The sequence below is a fragment of the Camelina sativa genome, chromosome 4, assembly GCF_030686135.1.
Source record: "Camelina sativa cultivar CO46 ecotype springtype chromosome 4, ASM3068613v1".
NCBI classification, from domain to species: domain Eukaryota; kingdom Viridiplantae; phylum Streptophyta; class Magnoliopsida; order Brassicales; family Brassicaceae; genus Camelina; species Camelina sativa.
Genome location: NC_141883.1, coordinates 28,508,766 through 28,536,223, shown reverse-complemented (window position 1 = coordinate 28,536,223; position 27,458 = coordinate 28,508,766). Strand labels below are relative to the sequence as shown.

The 27,458-nt window shown below is 34.7% G+C and overlaps 6 protein-coding genes across 11 annotated transcripts; all 6 read right to left on the bottom strand.

Moving 5' to 3' along the window:
* Window positions 1–685: 685 nt before the first annotated feature.
* Window positions 686–3,401, bottom strand: LOC104782351 (wax ester synthase/diacylglycerol acyltransferase 3-like). The gene is made up of 7 exons (XM_010507260.3): window positions 3,087–3,401; window positions 2,329–2,898; window positions 2,131–2,197; window positions 1,678–1,772; window positions 1,360–1,569; window positions 1,148–1,285; window positions 686–1,030 (listed from the first exon to the last, which is right to left on the bottom strand). The coding sequence occupies exons 1-7, from the start codon at window positions 3,300–3,302 to the stop codon at window positions 863–865; spliced, it is 1,464 nt and encodes a 487-aa protein (XP_010505562.2). The 5' UTR covers window positions 3,303–3,401; the 3' UTR covers window positions 686–862.
* Window positions 3,402–5,097: 1,696 nt separating this feature from the next.
* Window positions 5,098–8,063, bottom strand: LOC104782348 (wax ester synthase/diacylglycerol acyltransferase 3-like). 3 transcript variants are annotated; one of them, XM_010507256.2, is made up of 7 exons: window positions 7,689–8,063; window positions 6,829–7,398; window positions 6,652–6,718; window positions 6,058–6,146; window positions 5,758–5,967; window positions 5,498–5,635; window positions 5,098–5,400 (listed from the first exon to the last, which is right to left on the bottom strand). In XM_010507256.2, exons 1-7 carry the CDS (start codon window positions 7,911–7,913, stop codon window positions 5,233–5,235), a joined length of 1,467 nt encoding a protein of 488 aa, XP_010505558.1. In that variant the 5' UTR covers window positions 7,914–8,063; the 3' UTR covers window positions 5,098–5,232. The 3 variants fall into 3 exon arrangements, with proteins under 3 accessions (XP_010505558.1, XP_087367107.1, XP_010505559.1); XM_087510981.1 differs by having other exon boundaries at window positions 5,098–5,422; window positions 7,689–8,044; XM_010507257.2 differs by having other exon boundaries at window positions 6,058–6,092; window positions 7,689–8,044.
* A 1,033-nt stretch (window positions 8,064–9,096) lies between these two features.
* LOC147946288 (E3 ubiquitin-protein ligase WAV3-like) lies at window positions 9,097–12,575 on the bottom strand. Its single transcript, XM_087510984.1, has 2 exons — window positions 11,641–12,575; window positions 9,097–11,226 (listed from the first exon to the last, which is right to left on the bottom strand). The coding sequence occupies exons 1-2, from the start codon at window positions 11,851–11,853 to the stop codon at window positions 9,349–9,351; spliced, it is 2,091 nt and encodes a 696-aa protein (XP_087367110.1). The 5' UTR covers window positions 11,854–12,575; the 3' UTR covers window positions 9,097–9,348.
* A 4,530-nt stretch (window positions 12,576–17,105) lies between these two features.
* LOC104782345 (endoplasmic reticulum oxidoreductin-2-like) lies at window positions 17,106–23,555 on the bottom strand. 4 transcript variants are annotated; one of them, XR_015597243.1, is made up of 10 exons: window positions 23,221–23,527; window positions 22,873–23,007; window positions 22,527–22,776; window positions 18,779–22,109; window positions 18,561–18,679; window positions 18,362–18,466; window positions 18,050–18,252; window positions 17,828–17,951; window positions 17,545–17,716; window positions 17,106–17,449 (listed from the first exon to the last, which is right to left on the bottom strand). XR_015597243.1 is itself a non-coding variant. In XM_010507250.3 (10 exons), the coding sequence occupies exons 1-10, from the start codon at window positions 23,395–23,397 to the stop codon at window positions 17,427–17,429; spliced, it is 1,419 nt and encodes a 472-aa protein (XP_010505552.1). In that variant the 5' UTR covers window positions 23,398–23,555; the 3' UTR covers window positions 17,106–17,426. The 4 variants fall into 4 exon arrangements, 3 of the variants coding, with proteins under 3 accessions (XP_010505552.1, XP_087367109.1, XP_010505550.2); XM_010507250.3 differs by having other exon boundaries at window positions 18,779–18,889; window positions 23,221–23,555; XM_087510983.1 differs by having other exon boundaries at window positions 18,779–18,889; window positions 23,216–23,518.
* A 904-nt stretch (window positions 23,556–24,459) lies between these two features.
* On the bottom strand, window positions 24,460–25,187 carry LOC147946287 (uncharacterized; the record flags this gene model as incomplete). Its single annotated transcript, XM_087509561.1, has 3 exons — window positions 24,460–24,747; window positions 24,870–24,964; window positions 25,074–25,187. Coding segments are annotated over 3 exons (330 nt in total), but the record flags the coding sequence as incomplete, so codon positions are not given.
* Window positions 25,188–25,351: 164 nt separating this feature from the next.
* Window positions 25,352–27,081, bottom strand: LOC104782344 (nuclear pore complex protein NUP155-like). Its single transcript, XM_087509106.1, has 5 exons — window positions 26,856–27,081; window positions 26,492–26,634; window positions 26,040–26,406; window positions 25,886–25,939; window positions 25,352–25,755 (listed from the first exon to the last, which is right to left on the bottom strand). Exons 3-5 carry the CDS (start codon window positions 26,189–26,191, stop codon window positions 25,461–25,463), a joined length of 501 nt encoding a protein of 166 aa, XP_087365232.1. The 5' UTR covers window positions 26,192–26,406; window positions 26,492–26,634; window positions 26,856–27,081; the 3' UTR covers window positions 25,352–25,460.
* Between the last annotated feature and the right edge of the window lie 377 nt (window positions 27,082–27,458).

Sequence of the window (27,458 nt, the reverse complement as noted above, 5' to 3'; positions counted from 1 at the left end):
TTTGGCTAGAATTAATTATTTTTTAATAGCTGGAAATGCTTGTAAAACATCTTACTATATTTTCATAGAAAAATTTGTAAACGAATGGAAAATTAGTACTCGTAATATTAAAACGTAAAATGTAATAACAAAAATAATTCATTAGTTTAACAAAAAAAAAAAAAAACGTAAAACGTTTTACCAATCAAATAGGCATGATATTTCCACATTTGGTATCCCTTTACATTTAAATTCATATTATGATAGGACGATACTATAGAATAGAGATATAAACTTTTAAAAATTTATAAATTGAGGTCATTGGATTAGTGAAAGCATCTGCCTTGGCCCTCCATATTTATTACAAAAACTTTTGGGTCCCCGTTTCCATAACATCATTTATATGCACTGTCTTTTTCCTCCAAATTATATGTAAATTTATGTTATTATATCACCAATTGTCTCCCTTTTTTTTGTAGCGATTTTTTTTTCGAGGTATTTTACTTCTTAAGCTTAAAAAAAACATGATCTTTGTTAGGTGTACCGAAAACTACAAAACACTCAATAGAACTAATAACATCAAAATATTATGTACATACTGGTCTTAATAAAATATCCTAATTAATAATATATATACCATCTAAGTCATCTACGAATAGATATTTTGTAAAAGAAACCAACAATTTTTTGGACTGTGCGTAGCAAGAAAGGAATGGAATGGATGGATTTACATAGGAAAAAACTGATTTTTTTTGGTGTTTGAAATAAAAATGTAAAAAAAAACATTAATCTTGCAAAAGTTTATAAAGAAAAAGATACCATTACATTACTACATTTCACAACATTTTATCTTCTGAACATATTATATCTGGTTATACATGTCTCAAACCTCCATTTTACGATCTCCTTTCTCCAAGGCAGCATGTTTGATGACATTGAGCGCCTCTACCAAGTCATCACACAGTATATGAGGGTCTGGAATCACTGTTGTGTCGACTGCTAGATTGATGATAATCTTGTCTACGTAGCTAACGAAATGAATAATAAGAGCCTTGTTCAACAACAAACATAAAACAAGTGTTCGTTAATTTCATAGGATTTTTCTGTGATTTCTAAATAGATTAACTGAGCATAATTTAGCTATATGAGAATAATTAGCTACACTTACTTGTGATCCACCCAATGCGCTTGCTGTGACGTACGACATTGGATGACCAAAAAAACTTGTTTCTTCGTCTGGACCCACCACATTTGAAAATGCCAATGTTGTATGATCAAATATTCTCCTAACAAGAGTTTCTACTACCTGTTACTAACAATATATAGGTAAGCATTTTTTTTTTTGGATACCTTAGTTAACAGTGATTTTTATATTATTACCTTTTCCCCGAACATTTTCATGGCTAATTTGATGCCTTGGTAGCAAAGAAGTGATTCCAAGGAGAGCTTTTTAACATCCATAGTAGATTTGGCTCGTCGGATGTATTCTAATGGATCATCCTCAGATCTTACCCATATAGGAAACATAACAAGACCTACGAAGTTTCCCCATCTACTTTTTGAACCCTTTGCCATCATAGTTGCGAGATCCTGCATTTTTCATATCTAGTAAATATATATACCTTATGGTTTTCTTTTAGTATTAAAAATATTGCTTTGTAATATAAAAGTGAAAATGATTGATTAGAGTGAGCCTACCTCGATCTTTGCAGTTTCTCTTAGATTTACAATTACTGTACCCCGAAGACGGATTTTTTCTAGTAGCTTTTTCTTTTCGACCACCATATCTTCATCTAGTTTTTAAAATATCATAATTTGAATTTGCTGTCAGTGATATATTACAAATTTCTAATAAATGTATACACATGTCTATAACTTTTAGTAGCTCCTTTGTAAAAAAAAAAAAAAAAGTTGCTAAACAATATTTTAATCTATATTACAACATTTTTCTCAACGCCATTAGACAATAGACACTAGTGTATTTTTACGTTTCTTTTTCACTATGTAATTTTTTTTCTAAACATAAATTCTATTAGAACAGGTGTTAAAATATATATATATATATATATATATATTGTATTAGAACTATATTTAGCAAAATTAGGGTCAGTGTAATATTCACTGGTAGAAAGAGAAATAATTTGAAATTACCATATTTTCTGCTCAAATATCTTGAGAGACCTGCTTGTGTCATTCCAAGTAGAACATCATTGATTTTCTACACACAAAAAACACACATAAATTATTATTTTCTTAATATAAGAAAACCAAACAAATGATGATTATAAAGAAAATAAAACAAGTTGCCTAACATAAAGAAACGACTATATAAATATTAAATATGCCAACCATTTCCATTGTGTTCTTCACCATCTTGACATCATCAAGGCTTATAAACCTCTGGATAATCTTTCTAGATAGAATTTTATCTCTCGTTTTACCCGTGAGAGGGGTTAGACTATCCCGCATAAAACATAGTGTAAGAATATACTTGAACAATTCAACAACAGTTGTGAAAATGACTCTTATCATAAACCAAAATCTCCTAACCAACCACCAATCCTTGTCGTTGGAATCAACATGTTTTCTAGTAGCAGCGGTTGTAGGAAGAGCCTCCGGGTTTGATGTTTTTCGTGAAATAGCAAGCAGAAGAGACATAAGAGACATCCCATCGCCGAGTGAATGATGCAGTTTTCCTATACACAAAGATTCTGCATTTGATGTCTTTATATTTAGTATATGAAATTCCCATAAAGGTTTGGAAATGTCCATTGGAGTATTTGCTAGGTTCGAAGTATAGTCTTCAATAAATTGATCAGGATTTTCAATATTTGAATAATCAATATCTGGAACAATAACATGATCTTCTACTCGATACGTAGCAGGAACCCAAACCGCTTTTCCTTTTTTCTTCATCTCCTAATACAATGTATGCTAAAAAAATTAGTATAATTTATTTACATATTTATATATTTATGTTGTTCCAAAAAAAAAAACAACTACCATTATCGATAACAATTATGATGATGATGCGATTATGAAAATATCCTTGCAAGTTATTATGTGTAACAAATAAGGAAAGTAATTAAATATATAAATATGTTTACCAATTTGCAAGAGAAACGAGGGAACTTGATCCATGTGCGCTTGATACCTTCAACAATGGAAGATGGGTTGCATCTAGTTTGAAACCCTAGAGTAAATATAATGATGCAGTAGAGAGTCGGCGATACGAACAACTGTGAAATCGGGCTAAGTGGCTCCACGGCTGATGTTGTCTCTTGGTCTTCTCTCGCCGTATCTTTTTCCATTTTCATTGACATTTTGATTATTCTTCAAAACTTACCTTTAGCCACACTTTCCTCTTATACTACTGTTTTTTTGTTCCCTGTTACCAATTTGATTCAATGCGTTGACAGTACACTGTCTTATTTTTGTGAATTTGCTTATGTCTTTTTAAAAAAATCTATCATTTTTTACTTTTTGGACTAAAAAAATCTATCATCTAATTTCGCATTTACTGCAGTGATTTGGATAGAGGAGATCAGACGCGTTAGCTAGCCGCCTCTTGGCTCCTGGAGTTAAGAGTTATTTATTTCATAGTTTGTTTTAATTTGTTTCGTTTTATATCACGAGTAAGTGATGTTTCATTGTCTCTACTAGTCGTTAAACCATTGTAATTTGACTTCTCTAGAAAAGGGCAAATCGCACATATGTATATCTTTCTTACGTAGTTTACGTATGCATGCTAAGTTGAGTTCAGTTTTGGTTTGTTCGCACATATCAAAGAAAATGGCTACGTTTTTTATTTTAAATGTGGAGGTATTATCAGTTAATCTCCGCCATTTAAAGTAAAGCATGAGAGGAAGAGAACCCTTGTACTGTGTTCGTCTGAGACGTGTTTTGATAGGTTGTACTTGATAATTTATGGTATCGAAAACGCAGTTCTGAAGTTAAAAATATACATCCAGTATGCATTCACATTTTATACTCATAAATCAATAGGAAATTATGTACTTTCTTCTTTCAATATATACATATACGCGATGTAATAAATTACATAAGTTATTATAATTTGGAATTTTGTTGTATTGCAGCTTATAATCAAAAATTACATTGACATTCAAGCAAACAATCTTTTCTATACATTAAAAAAAAAAGACATTTAGATATCGTAAATATGTTTGAAATGGATGGATTAATATTTTTTGAATAAAAGTTAGTGTAAATGGTTCGTTGGCCATGCGTAGAACAACTAAATAATTTCTAACAGACATGTCAACATTCATTAGATGGAGCCTACAACAATTTTTTTATGGTATAACTTCAAAACAGAAATTGATTGTCTCGTCCTCCAGAGACTTTTTGGTTTAACTCAAGCTCAACCACGATACCTGACTCCTCATTTACTCGGTCCATTAATGGGTTAGGTTTCTGTTGGTTTGGGCTCCTCACCTACATATTTCGTTCAACACATTCAATTTGGCTATTATTAGTTTTGATAGGTATAAACCTTTTCATATACTTATAAAATGGAAATTTCTAAACTTAATAAATATGAAGACATAAAATATGTTATTACTGTATATGCCAATCAATAGACATAATTCTTTCACATTTGATAAACTTTACATTTTCTATCTGAACTATAATAGAACGACAACAGAAATATAAACTTTAAAATTATAAGCATCCTCGTCAGATTAATTTAATTTATACTAGTAGATACACCTAACTTCTTTTATAATTATAACTAACTAAATTATTAAGTAGTAACTCTTTATTTCAACATTTACTGTGAATTTTACCCAAAAACAAAAACAAAAAAAACATTTAGTGTGAACATATTTATTACATACCACATAAGTGATCCGTGGTCGTACACTAAAATATACGAGTTTTTGTCTTTTGTGGTCATGCGAGACAAAATACTATCAATATCATAAATATTGTTAGCACCTAGCGGTGCCAAAAATTACAAAAACTTTCATAGAACTAAAAAAATCAAAATATTATGAAAATAGCAAAAATACTGCTGATCTTAACATTATAGATATTTTTCAAGAAACCAACAAGATTTTACGTATGTGTCGAGCAAAATGAAACTGCAGAAACTGATTTCTTGGTGTGTGAAACAAAACTTCGAATATTATAAATAACGCTAGTTAATTCCCAACATCTTCAGAATATACAGTTTCACATAAAATAAATAAAAACCATACAACTTCGTTTTTCTATGATGAGATACATATCTCAAACCTCCATTTTATGAACTCCTTTCTTCATGGCAGCAAGTTTGATGATATCGAGGGATTCTACCAAATCATCACATAGTAGATGAGGGTCTGGAATAACTGTTGTATCTACAGCTAGATTGATGACAATCTTGTTTACGTAACTTACATAATGGATAATAAGAGCCTTGTTCAATAAGAAACATAAACTACTGTTAGTTAATTACTTTCATCAAAGTTTTTTTTTATTGATATACAAGTAAGACATGATTAGCAATACTTACTTGTGGTCCACCTATTGCGCTTGCTGCGACGTAAGACATAGGATGGTCAAAAAAACTTATTTCTTCGTCTGGCCCCAACACATTTGAAAATGACAATGTTGTATGATCAAATATCCTCTTACTAAGAGTTTCCGCTGCCTGTTAATTAAAAACAATTTTTTAATTTTTGTTTTCTGTATAATACATGAATATATAATTATGGACCACTATAAATATAAAAGAATTAGGCATAACCAGTTGATAGTGATTTAATAATTTACCTGCTCCCCAAATATTTTCATGGTAAATTTGATTAGTCCATAGCAAAGAAGTGGTTCCATGGAAAGTTTTTTAATATCCATTATAGATTTGGCTCGTCGGACGTATTCCAACGAATCAGCTTCAGATCTTATCCACAACGGAAACATAACAAAGCCTACGAAGTTTCCCCATCTACACTTTGAATCTTTTGCCATCATATTAGCAAGTTCCTACAACATTACATATATACGATATATGAAGTATGAACTTCTTGTATTCTTATTTTGTTAAAAGTGATAATGATAGTTACATTGATTTACCTCGATTTTTGTGTCTGCTCTTAAATTTATGAATACTGTACCACGAAGACGGATATTTTCTAAGATACTTTTCTTTTCGGCCACTATATCTTCATGATTAAAATTGGAATTTTATTTAATGAAACATTATACAATGATAGTGCAGTCATACGATATATGAAACAACAATATATATGATACAAAAGTTAGATACGTAACCATATCTTCTCATTTTTAAGTAACTAAATATCATTATAATATATAAATTCCCATCCATGACAACAGTATATACTTACAATAAGGAATCACTCATATAACTAAAATCAAAACAGAGTCTATCATAATAAAATATTTAGTGTGAGTTTCGAAATATCTGAAATTTAATTAGATAATATATATAACTAATTTTAAGAAAACCTACAAACATAAGTATTTTCAAAATTTTAAAATAATAATCTGAACTCTGTCAAGTAATAACTAATTGTTATAAGAAATATTTTATATTTAGCGAATTTGGTCTCAAGGCCATTGATTGCATCTTTATTTCTTTTTTTTTCACCTTTGTCTCTTCATCTAATTAACACACAATTAGACCCGGAAAGAATTTTATATTACCAGATTTTTTCTTCAAATATCTTGAGAGACCTGCCTGTGTCATTCCAAGAAGAACATCATTTACTTTCTACATAAAACACAAAAATTAGTGACATTTATCAAGCTCTTAATATAGGAAAACAAAATAAAATGACTAATATAAAGAAACATTAGTATATAAATCTTAAACATGCTAACCATTTCCATTGTGTTCTTCACCAACTTGACATCATCAAAACTTATTATCCGATGGATAACCTTACTAGATCGAATTCTATCTCCCGTTTTACCCATGAGAGGAGTTTTAGTATCCCGCATAAAACATAGTGTAAGCAAGTATTTGAACATTTCAATAACAGTTATGAAAATGACTCTTAGCATGAACCAAAATCTTCCCACCAACCACCAAACCTTGATATTGGAATCAACATGTTTTTTGGTAGCAGCGGTAGTAGGAAAAGCCTCAGGGTCTGACGTTTTTCGTGAACTAGCTAATAAAAGAGACATAAGAGACATCCCATCGCCAAGTGAATGATGAAATTTTCCTATAGCCAAAGATTCTGCATTTGAGGTCTTTATATTAAGTAAATGAAGTTCCCATAAAGGTCGGGACATGTCCATTGGAGTATCAGCTATGTTCGAAGTATAGTCTTCTATAAACTGATCAGGATTTTCAATGTTGGAATAATCAATATCTGGAACAATAACATGATCTTCTATTCGAACACTAACAGGGATCCAAAACGCTTTTCCATTTTTCTTTATCTCCTGAAACATTAATTCATGCATGATCAAAGAAATGGTTATATATAGCCAAAAAATATTCAGATATAAACTAGTATATAATGCATATTGATATTGATATCCATAAAAACAAAAAAAATCTATTAAATAAACAATTATTGTCCATAAAACTAAAGATGATTGTATATAAATGAAAAGTGAGAGTAGATGTTCAAGTCTAGTTTATTATTATGATTATGACACTCTTAAATATTCCCTTTTTGACGTTCTTACATGTAACTATTAAATAAGGCAAGCAAAATATATGTGTTTACCACTTTGCTAGAGAAGCGAGGGAGCTTGATCCATGTGTTCTTGACACCTTCAACAATGGAGGATTGGTTGCATCTAGTTTGAAACCCTAAAGTGAAAATAATGAAGCAATAGAGACTAGGCGAAACAAACAACCGTGAAACCGGGCTAAGCGGCTCCATTGCTGTTGTCTCTTGCTCCTCTCTCGCCATGCCTTTTCCTATTTCCATAGTAGATTTTTTGATCATTCTACAACCTTGCCTTAAGCCACTTGGTTCTTATACTACTGTTTTTTTTTTGTATGCCTCTGTTATCCTTTTTGATTAAATGTGTTGGGACCTTGCGTCCATACACTTTGTTATCGATCGTGTCTTTGCTTATGTTCTTTTAAGGTGTATAACTTAATAACTAGTATCACGTTTCGCATTTATTGGACGGAAACATTAGCTGAGTGATGGTTTTTTCATTAACTTATCTAAAACCTAATTTCACATTTATTAGACAGGAAAAATAGTTGCATTTAGTGAGATTATACAACCTAAGCAGTTGTAACTTGATTTAGACCATCTCTAATGGTTTTCCCTATTTTTTCCTCTATAATAAAGATCTTTATAATAGAGGTGAGTTTTACTTCAACACATCTTTATTCTCACATCTAAAATATAGTTCCTTTATAGAGGAACCCTTTGTAGAAAAAAATAGAGTTTTCCTATAAATAGAGGAAAAAATAACAATATTTATTTTAGAGGTGGATTGGAGCAAAATTCACCTCTATTATAGAGGATCTCTATTATAGAGAAAAAAAAATAGAAGATCATTCGAGATGCTCTAGTGTCGAACAGAACAATACTATTTTTTTTATTATTACTTTTAGTGAATTGTGCGATTTTATTTGATCATAAGATTTCACTAAATCAAGTTTAGGTTTGATTTGACTGAGCAAATAATTGTACCGATCAATGTTAACTTGTTTTTTTTTCAGGTTCCGGTTCAAAAACTTCAAGTCGGTTATTATTCCGGTTACTCCAGCCATGTATCTAGAGAAAATAAGGTAAATACTTCTTTAAACTACTCAGGTAAAAAATTCATAATTAAGAGTCAGTTGATTGAGGAGAGAAATTAAAATAGGTACAGTACAAGTAAGGACTCCGTATCTTCAAACTCACTCACTTAGTGCACTGTTTAACTTAGTGGTTCCGAAAAGGAAACTTGCTAAATCTAAAAAAGATGATGAAAAAATTGAGGAGATGCAACAAAATGCTACACTACTACATAAGGTATACCATCAAATTAATCCAAATACAAAATACAAAGAGAACCAATAAACAGACACAGATTCTTGGCCTTTCCTTAAATAGCAAAGGGACTGTTGGAATCTAAATTTATCACTGCTTTGCTCCAAAATTGGAAGTAGAGATATTGCTATTCTACTTTCTCAACAAAAAGCTTTCTATACCCAACTTCATACCATATTTACCACACATTACATGAAATACTGAAACAAGACTAACTTACAAAACCATGAAATCACCAACTTAGATTCACATTTTTCTCCCCCTTTGCCTGCTTCTTTTTTCTTATTTCTTTACAGAGAACAACCACCCCAAAAAGAGACCAAAATGTTTTCGGAGACATCAAAAAAATAAGGCTGTTACATTTTACACTGAATTTTGATTATTTTGTTCACATTGGCTTTGGTTGAGATGCAAAGGATAACAAAGGGTGGATCAGTCTATGATGATGTGATGTGGCCTGAGATCGGTGTAGCATCTCAACCATTGATGGGGTTTGGTAATATGCATGGACAAAGCTTGAACCGTCTCCTGATTCTCCTCTTGCTGTTGCTCTTTGCCATGAGTGTGAACTAAGTCCAGAAAGAATGTAAGCTCTTCCCGACACCTCGTAGACATGCCTACTCGCCATTCTTTCTTGCATTTCCTTTAGCTCTCGGTCCAAAGAGACACAAAACCCGTCACCCGATTTTGCTGACACTGTCTCTGCCAAAGCCAGTCTGAAATTCTGGATCACGGTGACACCTGCGGCTAAATCTTCTCCCTCTGCTAAAGCTCTGGCCTTTACCATTGCCTCCGCAGCTAGAAATCTGTTTCTTTGCCTGTCCACTTCAATGGACACACCAACTTGTTGACAAACGGTTTCTGGTCTTTGAATCTTAAGCACATGACTTTGAAGGGTCACAATTTCTTTTGTCAGAAGATCTTTGTAGACACATCTCATTTTCAGAAGTGGTGTCTCATTTCCATCTCTCTGAGCAGGGATGTTGATAGATATCAAGAAATCCCGCTCTTCATCAGCATAAAGATCACCAATATTAACACATCCTGACCTACCATCACCACTAACATGGCTCCCGTAACTCCCAGCTTTAATCGAGCTGAGATGAACATCTGAGCACAGACCATCGATTTCTAACCGTAGCTCCTGTACTGCAACGCTTAAAAGTCCACCAATGCACTGTGCAAGAGCATCTTGGATCACAGATTCGCTCTCAATGAAAGAGAAAGTTCCCCCAGAGGTTTCAGAAACAGAATGCATCAGTGAAGCATCATGATCTGATCCAAAACCAAAAGAATGAACCGGGATCTGAAACCGCTTGCTTTCACAGCCGTGCATAGACAACGGGAGTAACAACTTGTAGTTTGGATCAGGTTGGTTCATGGTATATGTATCTCGTCCATCAGACAAAAGGATAATGCTAGCAACGGGATTGTTATCTCTTCTATCTTCCATCACCTTGACACCTTTCCTAAGCCCTTCAGCGATGTTGGTCCCGCCATTCGCAACCAATGAGTTTACAGCTTGAAGGGCTCGGTGCCTTCCAGCATCAGACATCTTAGTCAAAGGAAAAAGACGACGAGCAGTAGAAGAGAAAGCAATAACCGAGAGCCTATCATTTGAACCAAGGTTCTGAATCACAAAACCCATTGCCCGTTTGAGTAGAGCCAGTTTAGTTCCAGCCATGCTACCACTAATGTCAAGGACAGTGACAAGATCAACTGGAGCTCGAGGATACCGAGATATCTGGTTGTTGAGGGAGTTGGCATTTCCAGTGACCATGGCAGCAGCTCTCAGATGCACCAATACAGCAAACTTCTCACGGGATTCAGCTCGTGGTATAGCGGAAACCTCGGGATATATTTTCAAGTCCATCATTCTTACAGGATGATTCCTCTCCAAAGCATCATCACTATAGCTCTTCCCAGAAAGCACAAGCTGCTGCTCTAACCGTTCATCATCATCAAACATAGACGGCTCAGGAGCAAGAACTCGTCCTTGATTCATAACTCCACGAGGTCTAGGTAAGCGGTGGACAAGGCTAATAGCTGCATCACTGTTAAAAGGTCGAGCAAAAAGATAAGGAAGATCAAAACTTGGGTGCTGCATTGGGATCTCCTTCCACTTTGCACGGCACACAGGGCAAACTTGGTTTCCGTGTTTCACATTCGAAGCAATGCAGTGAAAATGAAACGAATGCGAGCACTCCGCTGTGAAAATCGCATGTCCTCCTCCTTCTTTCATCTTATTCAAGCATATAGAACATGTCTGCTCACCAAAAAGAGTAAGCAAAAAGTGTGAGTCCACGTTCTAGAGGTTTAACAAGTTCATTAGCGCTAATAAAAGGAACAAACCACTACAGTACTTCTAAGTAGCAAGATATAGAGAAAGAAACAATCTTTAACTCTATTACAGCCACAAACAGGAGGATCGTTGTAAAGATCATGGATTATTCTCAGATTCAATGGCTGGAGATCTATGAGCACAATAAGTAACAACAGAGTTGAAAGGTATCAAATTTAACATTCCATTTTCACAAAGGAACAATACCAATAACTAGAGTAATTTTGGAAAAACTGAGATAAGAAGAAACAAAAACAAGAAGAAGACAAACTCATATCCAAAGTCAACTCACAAAAGCAAAACACAAGATTGAGAGAGTGGGTATCGTAAAAACCAAACCTTTGAAGATTTAGAGCTGTTTCTGGACAATTTAAGGCCGTGAGAGGAAGGTGTTGGAGTCATAGGCCAGTTAAGAGGAGAGAGCAGAGCAACATCAGATAATCTCTCTGTAGAGTTTAAAGCAGGAGGTGGTGAATCCTCTAGGGTTCTTGGGAGGTATGTGCAGAGATTCAAACCCAAAGCCAGTTTCATTTTCCTCCATTTAGTTCCCATTTTTTCCGGATTATGTAACCTAGAAAACTAGTGAAGAGTCTAAAGCAAAATCAAGAACACACACCAAAAACGTAGAGCAATAGAGACTTTGAAGTGTTGAAATTATAAACAAGAGAAAGTGTTTCTCAGTGGAAGTGTTTAGTGGTGGTGACTGAGAGAGAGTGAAGAAGAAGGAGAAGAAGAGATTGAGGAGGAGGAAGGCTTTGAGATTCGCGACTGTATTTTGACCTTTGTTTTGGGTCTTTGTTAATAAATCCAGAAAATAGTATTAAAAAGGAAAAGTGAATCTACAAAGTTAATTAATGCTTCTGCTTTTTTGCCAGTTTTAAATCATTTATGTTTTTGTCAAAAACAAAATCATTTTTAAGTATTTGTATAGCTCTTTTTTTCAAATTGTCAATATACCACGGCGATTTATTTTTCATAATTATAAAAGATAAGAAAATCCATAAATTGTTGTAATTATTAGATATTTAACTATATACAGTATTGGGATTTTTTTAATATAAAAACAAAATATATTTTTTGACAGCTATGACTATGAGTACGTTTAAAATTGGTTTAATAAAGCCTTATAAGTAAACCTTTTTTGCATGTATTTACATTTTTTAAAAACAATTTCGTAGATATGAAAATAGAATAAGATGGGAAGAAAAAAAGAAGCTATGATGAGAGGAAATGAAATGATGAGAGTAGTATGATGAAAACATTTGATTTGCAACAATACTCCCATCCCATCCCTGTGCGATTAATAATGATAAGGTGAGTTTTTATTTGACTTTGCACATGACACTGTGATGATGAGGTTTTGGGATCACACGTGCACTACGAGTCTACTGCTTCATCCTCCTTTTCACCCTTGTCATAGCCCCCTCACAACGCCTTAATTCATGCTTCATCACAGCTTACATTTGCTTCTTTTCTAGTTTGTAAATTATTTTATTTTTAGATATTGCAGGGAAAAGACTTGAATGCTAAAGTTGTAAAGTATAATTTGTTTCGTATAACGTTTTAAAAATCCGTTTTACCTAATAATAAATAGAAACCGATTTTATTTTATTTTTTTTACATCAAAAATTATTTTATATCATAGAAAGTAAGATAGAAGCCGATGAACTTATGTAGGAGAAGGAAATTTAATTGTTAGTGTTTAGTAATATTTAAGATTTATGATTACTTTGTCAAAAAAATTGTATGTCGTAACTTTTTAACTTTAACATACTGTATTACGAAAACAGAAATTATAGCGAACAAGTCCCCTTTTTTTGTTTTGTTTACTAACTTTACAACTTGTATATGTAAGCAAATACACATGTTAATACTTCAGTGACATACAAATGCTTATAAAGGTAACATACCACCTATATCAACGACCCAATTTAATGTTAAAATTATTTCGTTTTTAGTATAAATATATTTCGATATCAGCTACTAATAAAAATGTGTGCAAGTTGCTGCACTTTGGTAGAAACGTGATTGGAAAAACAAAGTGTCTACTTTATTCTCGAACATAGTAGTTAAATACAATTAAAGTCAATCATGTGGTGCGTCCGTTTGTAAAACACTAGTTAATCACAAAAAACTGACCATTGTAATAAAGATCATAGACGACAACAATCATGAACCACATTATCTGAAGACACATAATGATATCTATTACATCGCTAATCAGCTTTTGCTTGGAGGATTGTAGATCGCTTCTCTATGTATACGATACCGGAGAAACACCAAACAATAGTGAATCATCTATCTAAATCAATCTCACCTAAGCAAAATCACACCTACAAAGCTCTAAAGTTTTTCCATGGCACTAACAAAAACGCTACTATAACATCCTCTTTTTTTTGGGTATAAATGCTATGATAACATACGCTGGCTTGCACAAATGAAAATGACTTATGGATGCGTACACGGTTTTGATATATTGTTTAATATCATGCCCACTAATGATCACGAGTATCATCATAATCTTATCAAAAAGGTGAGATTGTTAACATAAAACTATAGTGTGTGCAACGAATGATTACGAGTAATTAGTGTTGTCAACAACGCTATACTCATCTATTTCAATACTATTATTCTTTTATCACTTAAATAGCTATGCACCTTCGTCATCAGTGGTGGATCCAGCCAAAGCTTCATCAGATGCAAAAAGAGCAAAAAATTGTTTTAGTGGAGATTTGAACCCTTGACCTCTTAAACTATGTGGTGCATTCATTACTACGACACCACTTTTATCAACAAATTTATGGTAAAACCAAAGCATTTTTATATTTTATCTGGTGCAGTACTCCAACCAACGTGGGTCCATTCCTGTTCGCATTGCTACTTCACACAGCCTTTAGAGAAGCAGCTATCAACTTTTATATATCAGAAGTGATTGATTAGCGCTAATTATAATATTACTCTAATTTTCTTAGTATCATTAGACCAATTTATCTGATAATATTACACCCAAAAAAAATTCCGATAATAGCCAAACAATTAATGTATATATCTTTTTGTCGACGATTATCATATATATTATTCTATATACTGTAACAAGCTATGACATCTAGATTTTGAAAGAAAAAAGAAATATAAACGACTTTGCAAAATATTCTCATTGGGACAATCATCTGTTTTGTCAAACTCGATTAATGAGACTACTATTTGTTTGCATTAGAGATTTAAAAACTATTAGCAACATATAAAACACGAATAGGTCAATTTGTGTATCCAAGAAGTGTCGTGTGTGTCTTGGAGAGATTTTCGAAGTGTTTGGTTTTTGTAGGATTGTCGAATAAGGCCACGCAAAAAAACTTTGAAAGACGAAAGCCGAAGGGCTCGAGCGGTCAATGTCATTTGGTCAAACACATGTTACGTTTAGCAAAATCATCCCAACACTATTCTCGGATGGCTCCACTTTTGACGTTAACTTCAACTTTGCATTATTATATAGAAACGTATCCTCAACTTTCCAACTGCTTATATATAACAATGTAAGATCTTATTGGTCCGTTTACGATTTTATGTACCTAATGCTTAATCATGAAAAATAAAACTATTTTTCCAAAGTAATCAAGTAACTTTTATGTACCTAATAATTCTTAATCATGAAAAAACAAAACCATTTTTTTCAAAGGAATCAAGAAGAAAATATATTAAAAAACTGAACGAAATCAATTAAAATTTGTGTGGAGAATTAGAGATGAAGAGCACCAATGGATCAAACAGAGATTAGTTATCTCTAATCGACTTGTGTTAATTGAGATAGAGATATACACTCAGGGGAATCAGAGATTTGGTCATATATATATCGCAAGAGAAAAATAAACAAAGGCTATGAATCAAAAGTGGCATCATAACGACGAAGATTATAAGATATCATAATACTAAACATATGATTTTTGAATGAGGATGTATGTGACTCTGATTTTCATAAATAACACAATTGTTCGAGTACTATTAGCAAAATTATGCAATTGTTTTTCATAATTTGTTTGCCAAATTAAGTTTCACTAATAATTGTGTTTAACCCTTATAATATATGGGTATCCTATAACTACAAGAAAACAAATTCAACACACTTCAAGCCAGATAAAGCATTGAAAATCAACGCGTAGCAGTAGGCATGGTTAATCAATACAAGTCTCTCTTAAAAAGTATCTCAAAATGGCAAATCAGCTGTACAACAAAATGGAACACACTAATAATAAGCCAAGAAATAAGATAACATACGGTCAGAAACAGTTGAAATATTACATATACCGGCTAACTGCTATAAACAATGCCGTCACTCAAGGGAAAAAAACAATTGGAATCACACAAGAACGACATGACAGCTGTGGTGTTGTAGCTAATAGCTTGTAGTTACCAACTTGGATACATCGAGATTCAAAATTTTGAAGGCAAAGGAAAAGAAAGGTAAAAGAGAAAAGTTTTGAGCCAAAAGCAAGAAAAATGAATTATAAATACAATTAATGTATCATAAATTTATTTTGATATTTATGAAAAAGAGTGTATTTCAATGGCCTTTGTCTGTTCCCACTACCTTTTTTTATCATCTTTTGTTCTTGCAAAAATACTACTATTTTTTTTTCTGAAAGCGATTATTATTTAAAAGCTGAACTTTATTAAAAAGAAGAGCATCAAAATAAATTTTATCAAATCTTTTTGCCATGCAATTTCACTTACTCCTTTGACGCTACATGAAGAAAAAAAACACCATGACATTGACTTCCATATCCTCACACACACTCATTCTAAAAACAAAATCGAAGTAAAGTTTGGAGGACATCTATCTTCATCTACAATACTAATTACTAAGTACTAAGCAACATGTATTATTTCTCATTTTGTGACCTATCGAAGTTACAACTTCAGAAAATGTATCCATCTTTTTCCTATTATTTTACAATCATAATAATTTGTAAACCAATTGTTTTATTTTAAGAATATATAACGAGATTAACGTCAAATAACAATATACAAACTAAGTGAGAATGATATAATTGCGAATTTTGAATTTTCCTATAAGCAAATACTATAGAATGACCACATCACAGTTGTAGGTTTTGGGGGTTTAGTATATGTTTTGGTTTAGTATCGTGACTATCGTCAGTTCGTCACCTTTATAAAACAAAACAGGAAAAGAAAGCTTTATACATACGTAGAGGCAAAATATTAAAAGAAGAAGAGAGAATGAAAAAGTGCTCTCATTGATTGAGGTGGAGGATAGGATTCCCTTTATAGTGTTCTCTTTATGTCTCGCACTATTTCTGGCCTAAGTCAACCGCAAAAGCTGACCTCTTTTTCTTATCTTTTTTTATAATTTGTGTGTTTTCGTCTTCTATATTATAAGTACACGAATAATTCTTTTTGGTAATCTCCTTGCAATACATGTGAGTGACACTCAATATTCAAAAATATTGAGGTGTTTTTACTTTTTAGCTGATTACTACAAAATATGAGCACCATTGGCTTGGCTCTGATCAAACAATTAGTGCGTTTACATGCATCTACGATATGAAAACACAAATGGTTGATAACTTCTACACTAGAGATATCAGGTTTACTTTCCTAAAGAAATTTGAAAGTTCTACTATACTATACTGCAGATAAGTTGGCAATCAAAGTTTGATACATGGCATGTGTTGGCAAGTGTAGTTAGATCTGCAGCGTTGTACACCAAACAGCAACATTTCACAATGGGAGGCTTGGTGAGTAGACAGTTTATAATCTGTGACTGTAAACTGATGATACATATCAAAGAAAAACAAAATTCTCTTCTATCCATTCGAAAATTACTTCACATTCACAAGGGACTGTAATCAATTTCAACATCCTTACAATCTTTTTTAGTTCATGTAAGTTTCTCTAAAGTCACATGAATCAGTAAAGCAAAAAGGTCTCGGCTAAGGGGTGTGGCATCAAACAAGATAAAGAATGCTCCACCAGGTTTGTAATCTAATCAACGGGGCTTTGTATAACTGTTTCCTGCAAAATTAACCTCTCTTACTTTACGACAATGTATACTCTCCCGCCATCACTTCGCTTGATCCCACAAGCCCCAGACCTCACTGAAGATATAGCTAGCTACTCTTCCCATAAACAGCTGCATTTTAACAAGTGGTTGCCAGAGAAGAAAAATATTATGAATCTTGTTTCACTTCTCTATTAAGGTCTATAAATTCTATAATGCTTTCTTACCTTTTGTTTGCGCTAAAGACGTCATTATTCTCTTCAAAAAGCTGTTCCCAGGAGATGCCTGTCCTGCTATTCTCTCGGCCGCAGGACTCATGTCATGAACATATTTCACCGATTCAGATAACCGGTTGAGAAGATTCATCAGTGCAATCACTTCATTCCTTTGCAATTCGAGCTGAAGAAAACAGGAAAGATGCATAAGTTCCAAGGAAAAATTAAGGAAATATACGGTGCATCAGTTCCTATAAAATGGACAATGTGTCTCCCAGGTGTGTTAGAAACGCACATTGTGACGCAAATTGTCTTCACCATTGACAGTGAATAGGATTTTCAATGCAGTGCCGAGACCGAGAACCTGGAGCTTTCCCCAAAGACGGCATTTCTCACAGCCTACACAGTCCATTATTGCACTGAAATGCAAGGCCATCAAGGGATAAAAAGAATTGAACTGTCAGTAGAAAATTATTATCATTGCTCAAAAGGAGGAATTAAGGATTTGAAAAAGGACCTTATGTTTCTGAATTGTTTTTGTATCTTCTCTTTCAGTTCTGGTCCACGTTGGCCTTTCCAGAGCTTAGCCTCATCAAATGGCACTGGACAAGCTGCTTTAGTTTTGGGGTCACTAACTACTTGCTTCACCAGAGATTTGGTCTTCAAATCCTCAATGACATTACCAGTCTCATATTCGGCCTCTACCAAGTAATCTTCTGCCTACAAATCATTTAGGAGAGGAAATAAACTAACTGTGAGCCTGTGACTATTCTAGACTATTGAGACCCTTTCCTTGGATTTAGACAAAGAAAATTGATTTGTAACTGACCTTTGTTACTGCTCTCAGAACAAACAAAAATGTGAAATATAGGTTCTGGACGCGATCTGGGTATCTTAACACACGATCATACAACAAAGTCAGGTTTTGACCCCACTGAAACACACACAAAAAAGGAGTCACTGAATCATCTAATTCTGCGCAAGAAGTATATACCGTGGTTAAGACAGATTCAGAAGGCAGGTCTTACCAAGTTTGTAGCTTCATCAAGTAGATAATCTGAAGCGATGTGAACTGAAATAGATGAGTGAAGACCAGAGACCAATTTGTACAAGATCTTCTCTTCTTGGCACGATTCTGCAGATGTATCTAAGAAGCCAGTATAATTGGAGGGGTTAAGACAGCCACTTGGTGAATAAGAGTAATACATCGAGAAAACAAGAAAGACTTTGGAATGGTGACGCTTACGTTTGGGACAGTTCTCAGAGTATATAGCATCCCATATTCTTCTAGCTGACGGCCCAATATAGCCAGTGTACCGTTCAGGATTTAGCCGAAGATTAACATATGTCATTTCATCTGCGTGATCATTCAGTAATCAAAAACCGCATCTAAGACAATGCGATGCATTTGATACGATTTGCTTATAGAAAAGGATTTGATAGATTATAGAACTGGAATTACAAAAGGAACTGAGGATTTTGTTAATGGAGCTCCTCCCACTCCCCCTAAAAGACCTCACCAAATACTCGATGAAGCTCTCTAACCCTCTCCACATTGTATATATAGATAGACAAAAGAAATAAGCTAAACCAGCCCCGGTTTACTCTCACACTAAACCTTTGTTAAGTTGATACTTAAGAAAAATATGATTAAGCCATTGAACTGCTTCTATCAATACCCCTGCCTTTGAAAACAACCTTGTCCTCAAGGTTGAAATGAGCAAACTGTTTAGCCAACCCCTTCTTTGAGCTTCCCAGGACATTCAAAATATGGCATCACTTCCCGCTTCAGCAACAACTCTTCATGCCCTGTTTTCAGATTGTCCCTGGCCTCCAAATCCAAATTCAGCTCTGATCTGACTTGGAGATTTTCCTTTAGCTGCGCCAACATTACGTCTCTTGCTTGTATCAGAGTCTCACACGTCAACATGTCTTCAATTTCGTCATGACTAATATTCTCTGCGAAAGAGGACACTGAACTAGGCAACATGATTATCTGTTTGGCCGTGACATCATCCAGTTGAAACACCATTTCTATCTCCCAAGGTTTTTGCTCCAGATAACGAATTTTCCACGCCATGCCATTCTTTTCTTTTTCCCGTTCAGCCACCTTGTTTAGATAGACAACAAGAAACCCCCTCTCCATCAGCTTAACTTCTATTTTTCCACTAACAACAGCCACACTGATTTTTAGCACTATTTGAAATTCATTCGCCCTTCCACTTGCAGTAGTGTAGGCAAACCCATCCACTTGCAGTATTGTAGGTAAATGAAACTGTATGCTTCTGTTTGCTGAGACCTCCATTGCAGCAACAATTTCCAGAGAAGAATCATCACCACCCATGAAACCTGCACTAAGAACCAAGGGAACTATCTCCAGGCTAACACCCTGCCTCCCATCCAACGCTTTCAAGCCCGCACTAAATAGTTCTTCAATTCCCAGCACTGACAACTGAATCCATTTGTTAACGTCAATGCAAACTGCATGTCTTGTGGTAGCAATGGCAAACTCTTTACCGAGCGATAAGGCCCATGTTCTTTTGAAATATGTCGTTTCCATTAACCCTTTGCCTAGTGGAGTTTCTTCTTTCGTATACGTTCGCAACACCCAAGTGTTCCTGTACTTCTTTTTAAATTTGACTCTCTTCCCACTAGTCATGGAATGCTTCTTATCTACTGTCATCAATTCCCATAACAGCTTCGACTTGCGCTTATGTCGAAATTTGTGTCTCTTTCTACTAGACCAACTCATCATCTCCATAGCCGTTCTGATTCCCACTTTCAGCACGTCCAAGATCACTTGATGCATTTGTTTGTCATGCTCCTCTAAATACGCGACAACCCAGCTTATCAACCCTATTATGTCAGTCATTTCGCCAACTGTCATGTACGTCATGTCAAGGCTCTGCGATCCTCTCACTGTCTCCATTCTTTCACGTATGAACATGTTCAATCTTCGAAGCCAAATTAGCTTTGTCCAGTCCAGCTTCACAGTTTTGCACTTGACCCTATGTGGCTTGGTATAGTCTATCTTCCTCTCTACCTCAACATGTTCTCCTTTCCACGACTCTTTCTTACACCATTCCTGGACGTGTTTCTCATAATACTTGAACTTGAGTATAAAGTTCAATGTCAAGACAACCTGATTTCTAGAGAACCTCTCTTTATTCTTCTTCTCATGCTTGTTGCGTTTTTGCTTGAATTTGTGTTTCCTCCAGTTGGCGAGCTTCTTCAAAACTGTTAGATATCTCAACGACAGCTTTTCATACACCCATTGATGAACATATAGGTAGTGCGTGATACCCTTGCTCGCATACTCCATCTTCATCATGTTTTTCTTCTGTTGTGCGTGATACCCTTGCCACAACAACCTTTTGTTGAACGTTCGGTGGTGCATCTTCATCTTGACACATGTCTTCTTATTCCCCATCTCAACCGAATCTTTCAACAGACCACAGTTCCACCATTTTGCAACAATTTTCAGCATCACTCCTTCACTTTCACACATCCCTCTGCCACTCCATGTGGGTTATAGTTATTTGAATGATTCTTCCATGGCTTCTTCTTTTTCTTTCTCGTGAGTCTATTATCTCCCCTCAACCTTTTGTTAAATACTTGGCTGGCAGATAGCAAATGATAGTTTTTTCCAGCATAGACCAATATAGTTGTGTCTGGTCTGTCATGTATGTTCTTCATCTGGATTCGAGAGGTCCCCAATTTCACTATTCCAGCTTTGTATTTAAACCCCTTAGCCTTTGTGAACTTCTTCCGAATTCTCTTCGTGGTAGTCTTTTTCCCTCTTTGAGACAATTCCTCGAACACCTGGTATACATGATTTGGCTTAGCTGCTTGTTCCTCTAACACCTGCGGCAAATAGAAGTTCATATGTTCTTCTATTCTCTTTGTCAATAGCTCCACAAAGCCTGTATCTCCTTTGAGTTTGAAACCACTTTCAGACCCATCAATCTTTGAAAACGTTTTCCATCTCTTCTTCTTTTTCTTCTTCGTGTTCACTTTTCTTTCCATAGGCATTTGATCGAACACTTGGTGGACATGTTCACTCTTCTCAATATCTGGCTCTTTTTGCACACCCATTTGTTCTTTTTGGAAGATATTATCCAACAGATCTTCTTTTTCTGCGACTCTTTGACATACCACCACTTCTGCTGCTGCAGTCTTCTCCTTCTCTTCACCACTTGGTTTTTCAAGACACTCCTCAGTCTCTAGGAGATATTTCTCTAGCTTGTCCAAACAGCTCGTCCATCTGCTCATCTTAGAGTCAAATTCATCACTCTGCGTTAGATCAGCCACAACGCTCTCTTTCCCTTTGCTGAATCGTTGAAGCAGACCGATCTTGATCTCATTCCAGCTTGTAAACGCAACATGTGACTCCTGGAACCACAATAGAGCAACACCTTCCATAAATCCATATGCAAAAGAGATCTTTGTCTCTTCTGTGAATCCATGGTCCGTGAAGTAATCTTCAACCCATGAAATCCACATCGCCGGATCTTCATCACCATAATAAACAGGAACCTCCACAGAACCATCACCATCTCCCATTGGGTCGAACTGCTCTGATACCAATTTGATACGATTTGCTTATAGAAAAGGATTTGATAGATTATAGAACTGGAATTACAAAAGGAACTGAGGATTTTGTTAATGGAGCTCCTCCCACTCCCCCTAAAAGACCTCACCAAATACTCGATGAAGCTCTCTAACCCTCTCCACATTGTATATATAGATAGACAAAAGAAATAAGCTAAACCAGCCCCGGTTTACTCTCACACTAAACCTTTGTTAAGTTGATACTTAAGAAAAATATGATTAAGCCATTGAACTGCTTCTATCAATTACTCAAAAAACGCTACTTGTTAAATATCTTCTCATGAGCCAGTTATATAGGAACTGAGTAACAGAGTGTTGACATATATGTACCAAATGCATAGAATATAAAGACAAAAAGGAATTAGAAAGTGAAGAAAACTTACCGTTGTCAGTTTCATCATCACTTGTCCAGGGATTGTCAGTGACAGTCCAACCCCCCCTGATAGCTCTAGTGTCTACAGTACGATCAACGGTAGCTTGTGGTTTCCCTTCTTGACAAACAGGATTGTATTGGCTTAATGGCTTCTTGAATATTTCAGGGAACTCGCTATCAGGACACTCACAAACACTACAGTCTCTTAACCGGCACATACCATCATCAGGCCAAAACGGGCAATCACACCACAGTTTAACCTATAAAAACGGTTTCAGACCTTTAATCACAACACACACCTCCAAATCCTCTAGAAAAACTCATATTTCATTATCAAAGAAAGATCATGAACCAACCTTGAAGTATCTGTAAAACGGTGTCTTAACAAGATCTTGAAGTAAAGGATGCAACACTTCCGTATTCAACCGATTCACAGTCTCGTAATCGCAACAACAGTCTTCAACAATCCCAATGTACTTCTGCTGCTCAGCCTAAAAAAACAAAATTAAAGTATACGAATTGAGAAGTCGCCTATAAAAATCAAATCAAATCAACGTAATCTCTGAGATTCAATCAAAGCTAATCTCCTCCTTACATAGAAAACAGTCACACTAACCTAACCTATTTTTTTACTACCACAAGCTCCAAATTGAGAAACTCACAACAACAAAAAAAAAAAAAAAAGCTTTTTAGAAATACCTAACCTGACGGCAATTGCATATTTTTCCGGTTAACTCAGAAATCGACGAATTCTGAGTATTGAAAATCACAGCAGCCACGACGGCTAAAAGAACGCCAGCTATAGCTCCGATCAGCAATATCCAACTTTTCCCCGATCCTTTTGCCTTCGCCTTCACGCTTCCGACGTCCGTCTCCGCCATTCGCGCTATGACAAAGTGGAACTAAAATATCTCTTAGAAAAAAATCTGATACAGACGACGACGACGACGACGAAATAGAAATCTCCGACTCGGAGTTTTGAATTTTCTTTTTTAAGGAAAATAAAATGTCAAACAAATCTCCATCACATAAAGTCATTACATCCAACGGCTGTGCATTTTCGCTTTAATTAACTATTAAAAAAATTGGAATAGAGATTATAGTTTATATGATTTTAATGGATTTGGAAATCCAAACAAAAATACTTATTAATCATTGATTTTAAAATATTTATCAAAATTATGTGTTATTGATTTATTGTATATAATTTATAAATAATAGTTGAAATTAAATGTTATTCATTTAATAATTTGTTTTGATTTTCATAATTTTACAAGAATTTACAAATCATTTTATATGGATTTACATATATGTGCTTAAACGTATTTAACGTCGTAACCAAAGCAAAAGAAATCCATATAAAATAAACTCTGGAGTTAACATGTTAAATCCATAATTTTACAAATATTTTAATGTCGACCAAAGCAAAAGAAACTGTGGAGTTGGTAGGTAAACTCGAAATCTTTTTGCATCCATTCAAATTGTGCTTAATCAATTACTCTTAAATATTTCATGACATTTCGTCTACGGACTGATATATTTTTTTTTTTAGAGTTAGACTGAAACGGCTCATGTGTTGTACGGAGTATTCTATTAAGCAAAACACATACTAAACAAAAATCATCATTGGCTTGTTACTTAAAATATGTTAAATTGGGTTATATACGGAGAACTCAACTCCAATTAACCCTAAAATACACAAAAGATACCTACTTTTTTTACACCGTGGTGACATTTATTTTCCGACAACCAAACCCTTTTTTGTATGTAGCTTCATTTGAGAACAATCTTTTTCCACACAATGATACGACTGTGTACATATGATATCATTTTGTTTCGTATAAGACCGTCGTCATATGTCTTCTTACGAATATTAATTTGCAAGAGTTTAAACATATGAGTAAGACGAGTTGCAGGGCGTTCTCACAATGGTGGAGTCAAACTGCTAGAAAAAGGCGTTCTCACATTGCAGTATTTATACATAATAACGTTGCAAGTTACAACACTTAACACTTAAACATACTTAAGCGAGATAGACGAGTTGATGATTACTGTTAACAGACAAGAAAATTGCATAATTAAGATTTATTGACCGTTGGTTTGTACCGTTTTACATCATCTTTTTCGACATGTCAAGCTTCCTCTTCTCAATCGCATCAAGCATCCCCGCTTCTTGCCTCCTTATACTTTCACTATTCACCCGCATCCTCATAAATTGACTCGGCACATATCTATCACATCATTTGTTCCAGATAATTAGAAACTCATATATATCTTCTTACGAATATCCAATCTCATATCTTATTTTCCCGTAAGAGTTTTAAGAGTACGTACGAGTGCATATAAAGCTTACCGAGATGTTGTGCTTGACACAATGGTGGAGTCTCCAAGCGAGTTATGACAGTTGCTTAAACAAACCTGAGAGAGTTTCTCTTCCGACAAGCCACACTGAATCAACAATAAAATGATCATCAACAAAGTTTAACAAACATGCATCAGGAATTCAGGATATCTGAGATAACATAAATATATCTGCTCAAAGAGTGGTGGTACTAACCTCGATTTCAGCCTTTGCCGACGAGAGACCGAAGTTAGGAGGGTGCTTAGGTGTAACTACTCTCAGGCAATTCCGAGACTCGTTGTCCCATTTGATGAGGTGGAGAGGTAAATCTTAACTAAAAACGACTCCATTTTGTTATAACAAAGCTAAAAAAGAATATTTACCTAAAAAGATGTTATTTGTAACAAGTAGTTTTGTTGGTTTGTTAATTTGTCACATTTTATTCATGAAATGGGTTGGATTGGTATTAGTCTGGATACAGCAAAATAATTCTATTAGGTCTGATGTACTTATTAGATCTAATAAGTATAAGTTCCTTGTGTCAGAATTGAGAAATTCTATGGTTCGAATCTTTAGTATTCTTTTATTTATTACCTGTGTCTACTAATCTGATAATATAGCAACAAGGTGAGCATCCGACCACCTGGATTCCAGCGGCGAAATGCAAACTATAGATAGCTTGTTAGTTCCGCTTGCATCTGCTTTGTGTGGGCTGTGATCTAACAGATTATCTACTAGCCCCAACTTCTCAATAAGGCTTTCACCGTTCATCCCAAGAAAATAGGCCTCGAGTTCCGCCTTCTTGGTACGAGTGTATAAAATTTTCCTTTCGTTATCAACGACCATCTCTACAACAGGATCAAAATCTCCATTGATGCATATGCGGCGTAAGCATTGGCTAGTTTATAAATAACACATACACACAGAGACAGACAAAAAAAAAAAAAAAAAGAATTAGTTAGTAGAAGAAGCTTGTCATTAATTCATATCGTAATCAAAGGACACAGGGGTCATTTTTGTGTACGTACGTGTTATACATCGCCGTATACAACTCCTTGATAGTAGTAGATCCGCATTTATAGCTGAAAGAAAAAAAAGGAGTTGGTTAATTAGTAGAAGAAGCTTGTCATTTTTCAATTCGGCATTAAAGAGCAGAGAGGAGACAGGTCGAGTAATGTGTACCAATGGATAGCATAGTAATTAGGGTCAGGGCCAAGCAGTATGCAGCAAACTAGACGGCAAGGTGAGCCAATAGTATAGAGCAGCTCGAATATGAGACCGTTGTATATAGCCAAGAAAATGCGGCCTTTATCAGTAGAGGCAATACAAGTCATTGTAACTCCATCAGTTGAGGTGGTGTAGTCAACCAGCTTCTCTAATGAAATGTGAGAAAGAGTATCTTCGCCGCCTTCTTGAGACGAGCAGCATACTCCAAAAAGCAGCAACTCATCTTGAGTTGCGAGCACCAAAATCTGGCCGAGGTTTCACTAGACAAACCGCAGAAATAGGCTGCTCCTCGCTGGTTCTGTGCACCCAAATTTGCGCATCCCTGGTTGGTTCAAAATTGTGTGTTTAATACAAAAGCACAAATCTTAGAAAACGTACGTTGAAGTTGGGAATTTTTTTATCGTTACCATTTGTCAAAACGCCACAGAAGGAAAGAATGATCATCGAGTAATACCCACGCACGTCGAATCTCCGGGAATTTCCCATGTGAGACCATCATCCCCTCTTTATTATTATACTTAACTGGAGAAGGTAAATCCCACGACGGCCACTGCAACAACAGCAAAGACAAAATTAAACACTATGACAGAGAGAGAGAACAAAGAAAGAAAGAAAGAATAAACCCTGAGGCAATTGCAGCAAGGCTTCTTTAGATCTTAAACAGAGCAGTTTTAGTTGTAGATCTGCTCTGTTTTCGAAAAAACAAAAATAAAAAACCCCTAATAACTCAAAACCACGAAAACAAAGCAATTACATCCCCTTGATGCTGACCTTTATGCAATCCACCGTATACGGTTTATGATGGAAGTTTCTTGCTTTTTCTGGATCGAGCGAGGCTTTTTCCACATTCATCGTCGAAATCAATCCCTCAAGCGAAAACATCCCCAGTGGAATCGATGTCCTCGATTCTTTTATTACAAAACCCTAGCTCCCCTTTTGGTGTTTAACAGTTTAAGAGAAGTCAAAACTAGAACTATTTGACCTAACTCTTGCGACCGAAGTTTTACACATTTTTTTTTTGTCTCATAAATTTTTCATTGTGTTTTGGACCCATGCTACACAGCATGTAACACATTTTTTCTTCTTCTTATTTTATAACTTAAAATGTGTTAATTTTTTAAATTAAATTTCTTATTGGATAATATAGAAACTCTTACATTTGTTTTCTAATACAACATGTAGATATATGGTAGAGTAGTGAATTTTTGTTTCTTAGATGTATATACAAGTTAATTATTTTTGTTTAGAAATCAATTAATTAAAATTAGTTGTTTTAAAAGTAAGAAGGTATTAATATGTATAATATTTTGTAATTCATATAAGAAATAAGGATATCATTTTTAGCTAAATTAATTTAAAACATCGATAATATAT

What these genes read in the sequence shown, in the direction of transcription:
- LOC104782351 (XM_010507260.3), bottom strand. Translation starts at nt 3,302, where the DNA reads ATGTCAATGAAAATGGAAAAAGATACGGCGAGAGAAGACCAAGAGACA. An exon ending in TGAAGAACACAATGGAAATG is followed by an intron (nt 2,198 to 2,328) that starts GTTGGCATATTT and finishes TTTTGTGTGTAG; the next exon opens with AAAATCAATGATGTTCTACT. An exon ending in TGAAAATGTTCGGGGAAAAG is followed by an intron (nt 1,286 to 1,359) that starts GTAATAATATAA and finishes TGTTAGTAACAG; the next exon opens with GTAGTAGAAACTCTTGTTAG.
- LOC104782348 (XM_010507256.2), bottom strand. Translation starts at nt 7,913, where the DNA reads ATGATCAAAAAATCTACTATGGAAATAGGAAAAGGCATGGCGAGAGAG. An exon ending in GAGCAGACACAAAAATCGAG is followed by an intron (nt 5,968 to 6,057) that starts GTAAATCAATGT and finishes GTAATGTTGTAG; the next exon opens with GAACTTGCTAATATGATGGC. An exon ending in GCGCAATAGGTGGACCACAA is followed by an intron (nt 5,401 to 5,497) that starts GTAAGTATTGCT and finishes TTATTGAACAAG; the next exon opens with GCTCTTATTATCCATTATGT.
- LOC147946288 (XM_087510984.1), bottom strand. Translation starts at nt 11,853, where the DNA reads ATGGGAACTAAATGGAGGAAAATGAAACTGGCTTTGGGTTTGAATCTC. An exon ending in ACAGCTCTAAATCTTCAAAG is followed by an intron (nt 11,227 to 11,640) that starts GTTTGGTTTTTA and finishes TTTGGTGAGCAG; the next exon opens with ACATGTTCTATATGCTTGAA.
- LOC104782345 (XM_010507250.3), bottom strand. Translation starts at nt 23,397, where the DNA reads ATGGCGGAGACGGACGTCGGAAGCGTGAAGGCGAAGGCAAAAGGATCG. An exon ending in CTCTGAGAACTGTCCCAAAC is followed by an intron (nt 18,680 to 18,778) that starts GTAAGCGTCACC and finishes CTGGCTTCTTAG; the next exon opens with ATACATCTGCAGAATCGTGC. An exon ending in GTCTTTAGCGCAAACAAAAG is followed by an intron (nt 17,450 to 17,544) that starts GTAAGAAAGCAT and finishes GTTAAAATGCAG; the next exon opens with CTGTTTATGGGAAGAGTAGC.
- LOC104782344 (XM_087509106.1), bottom strand. Translation starts at nt 26,191, where the DNA reads ATGACTTGTATTGCCTCTACTGATAAAGGCCGCATTTTCTTGGCTATA. An exon ending in AATTACTATGCTATCCATTG is followed by an intron (nt 25,940 to 26,039) that starts GTACACATTACT and finishes TTTTTCTTTCAG; the next exon opens with CTATAAATGCGGATCTACTA. An exon ending in TATACGGCGATGTATAACAC is followed by an intron (nt 25,756 to 25,885) that starts GTACGTACACAA and finishes TTTATAAACTAG; the next exon opens with CCAATGCTTACGCCGCATAT.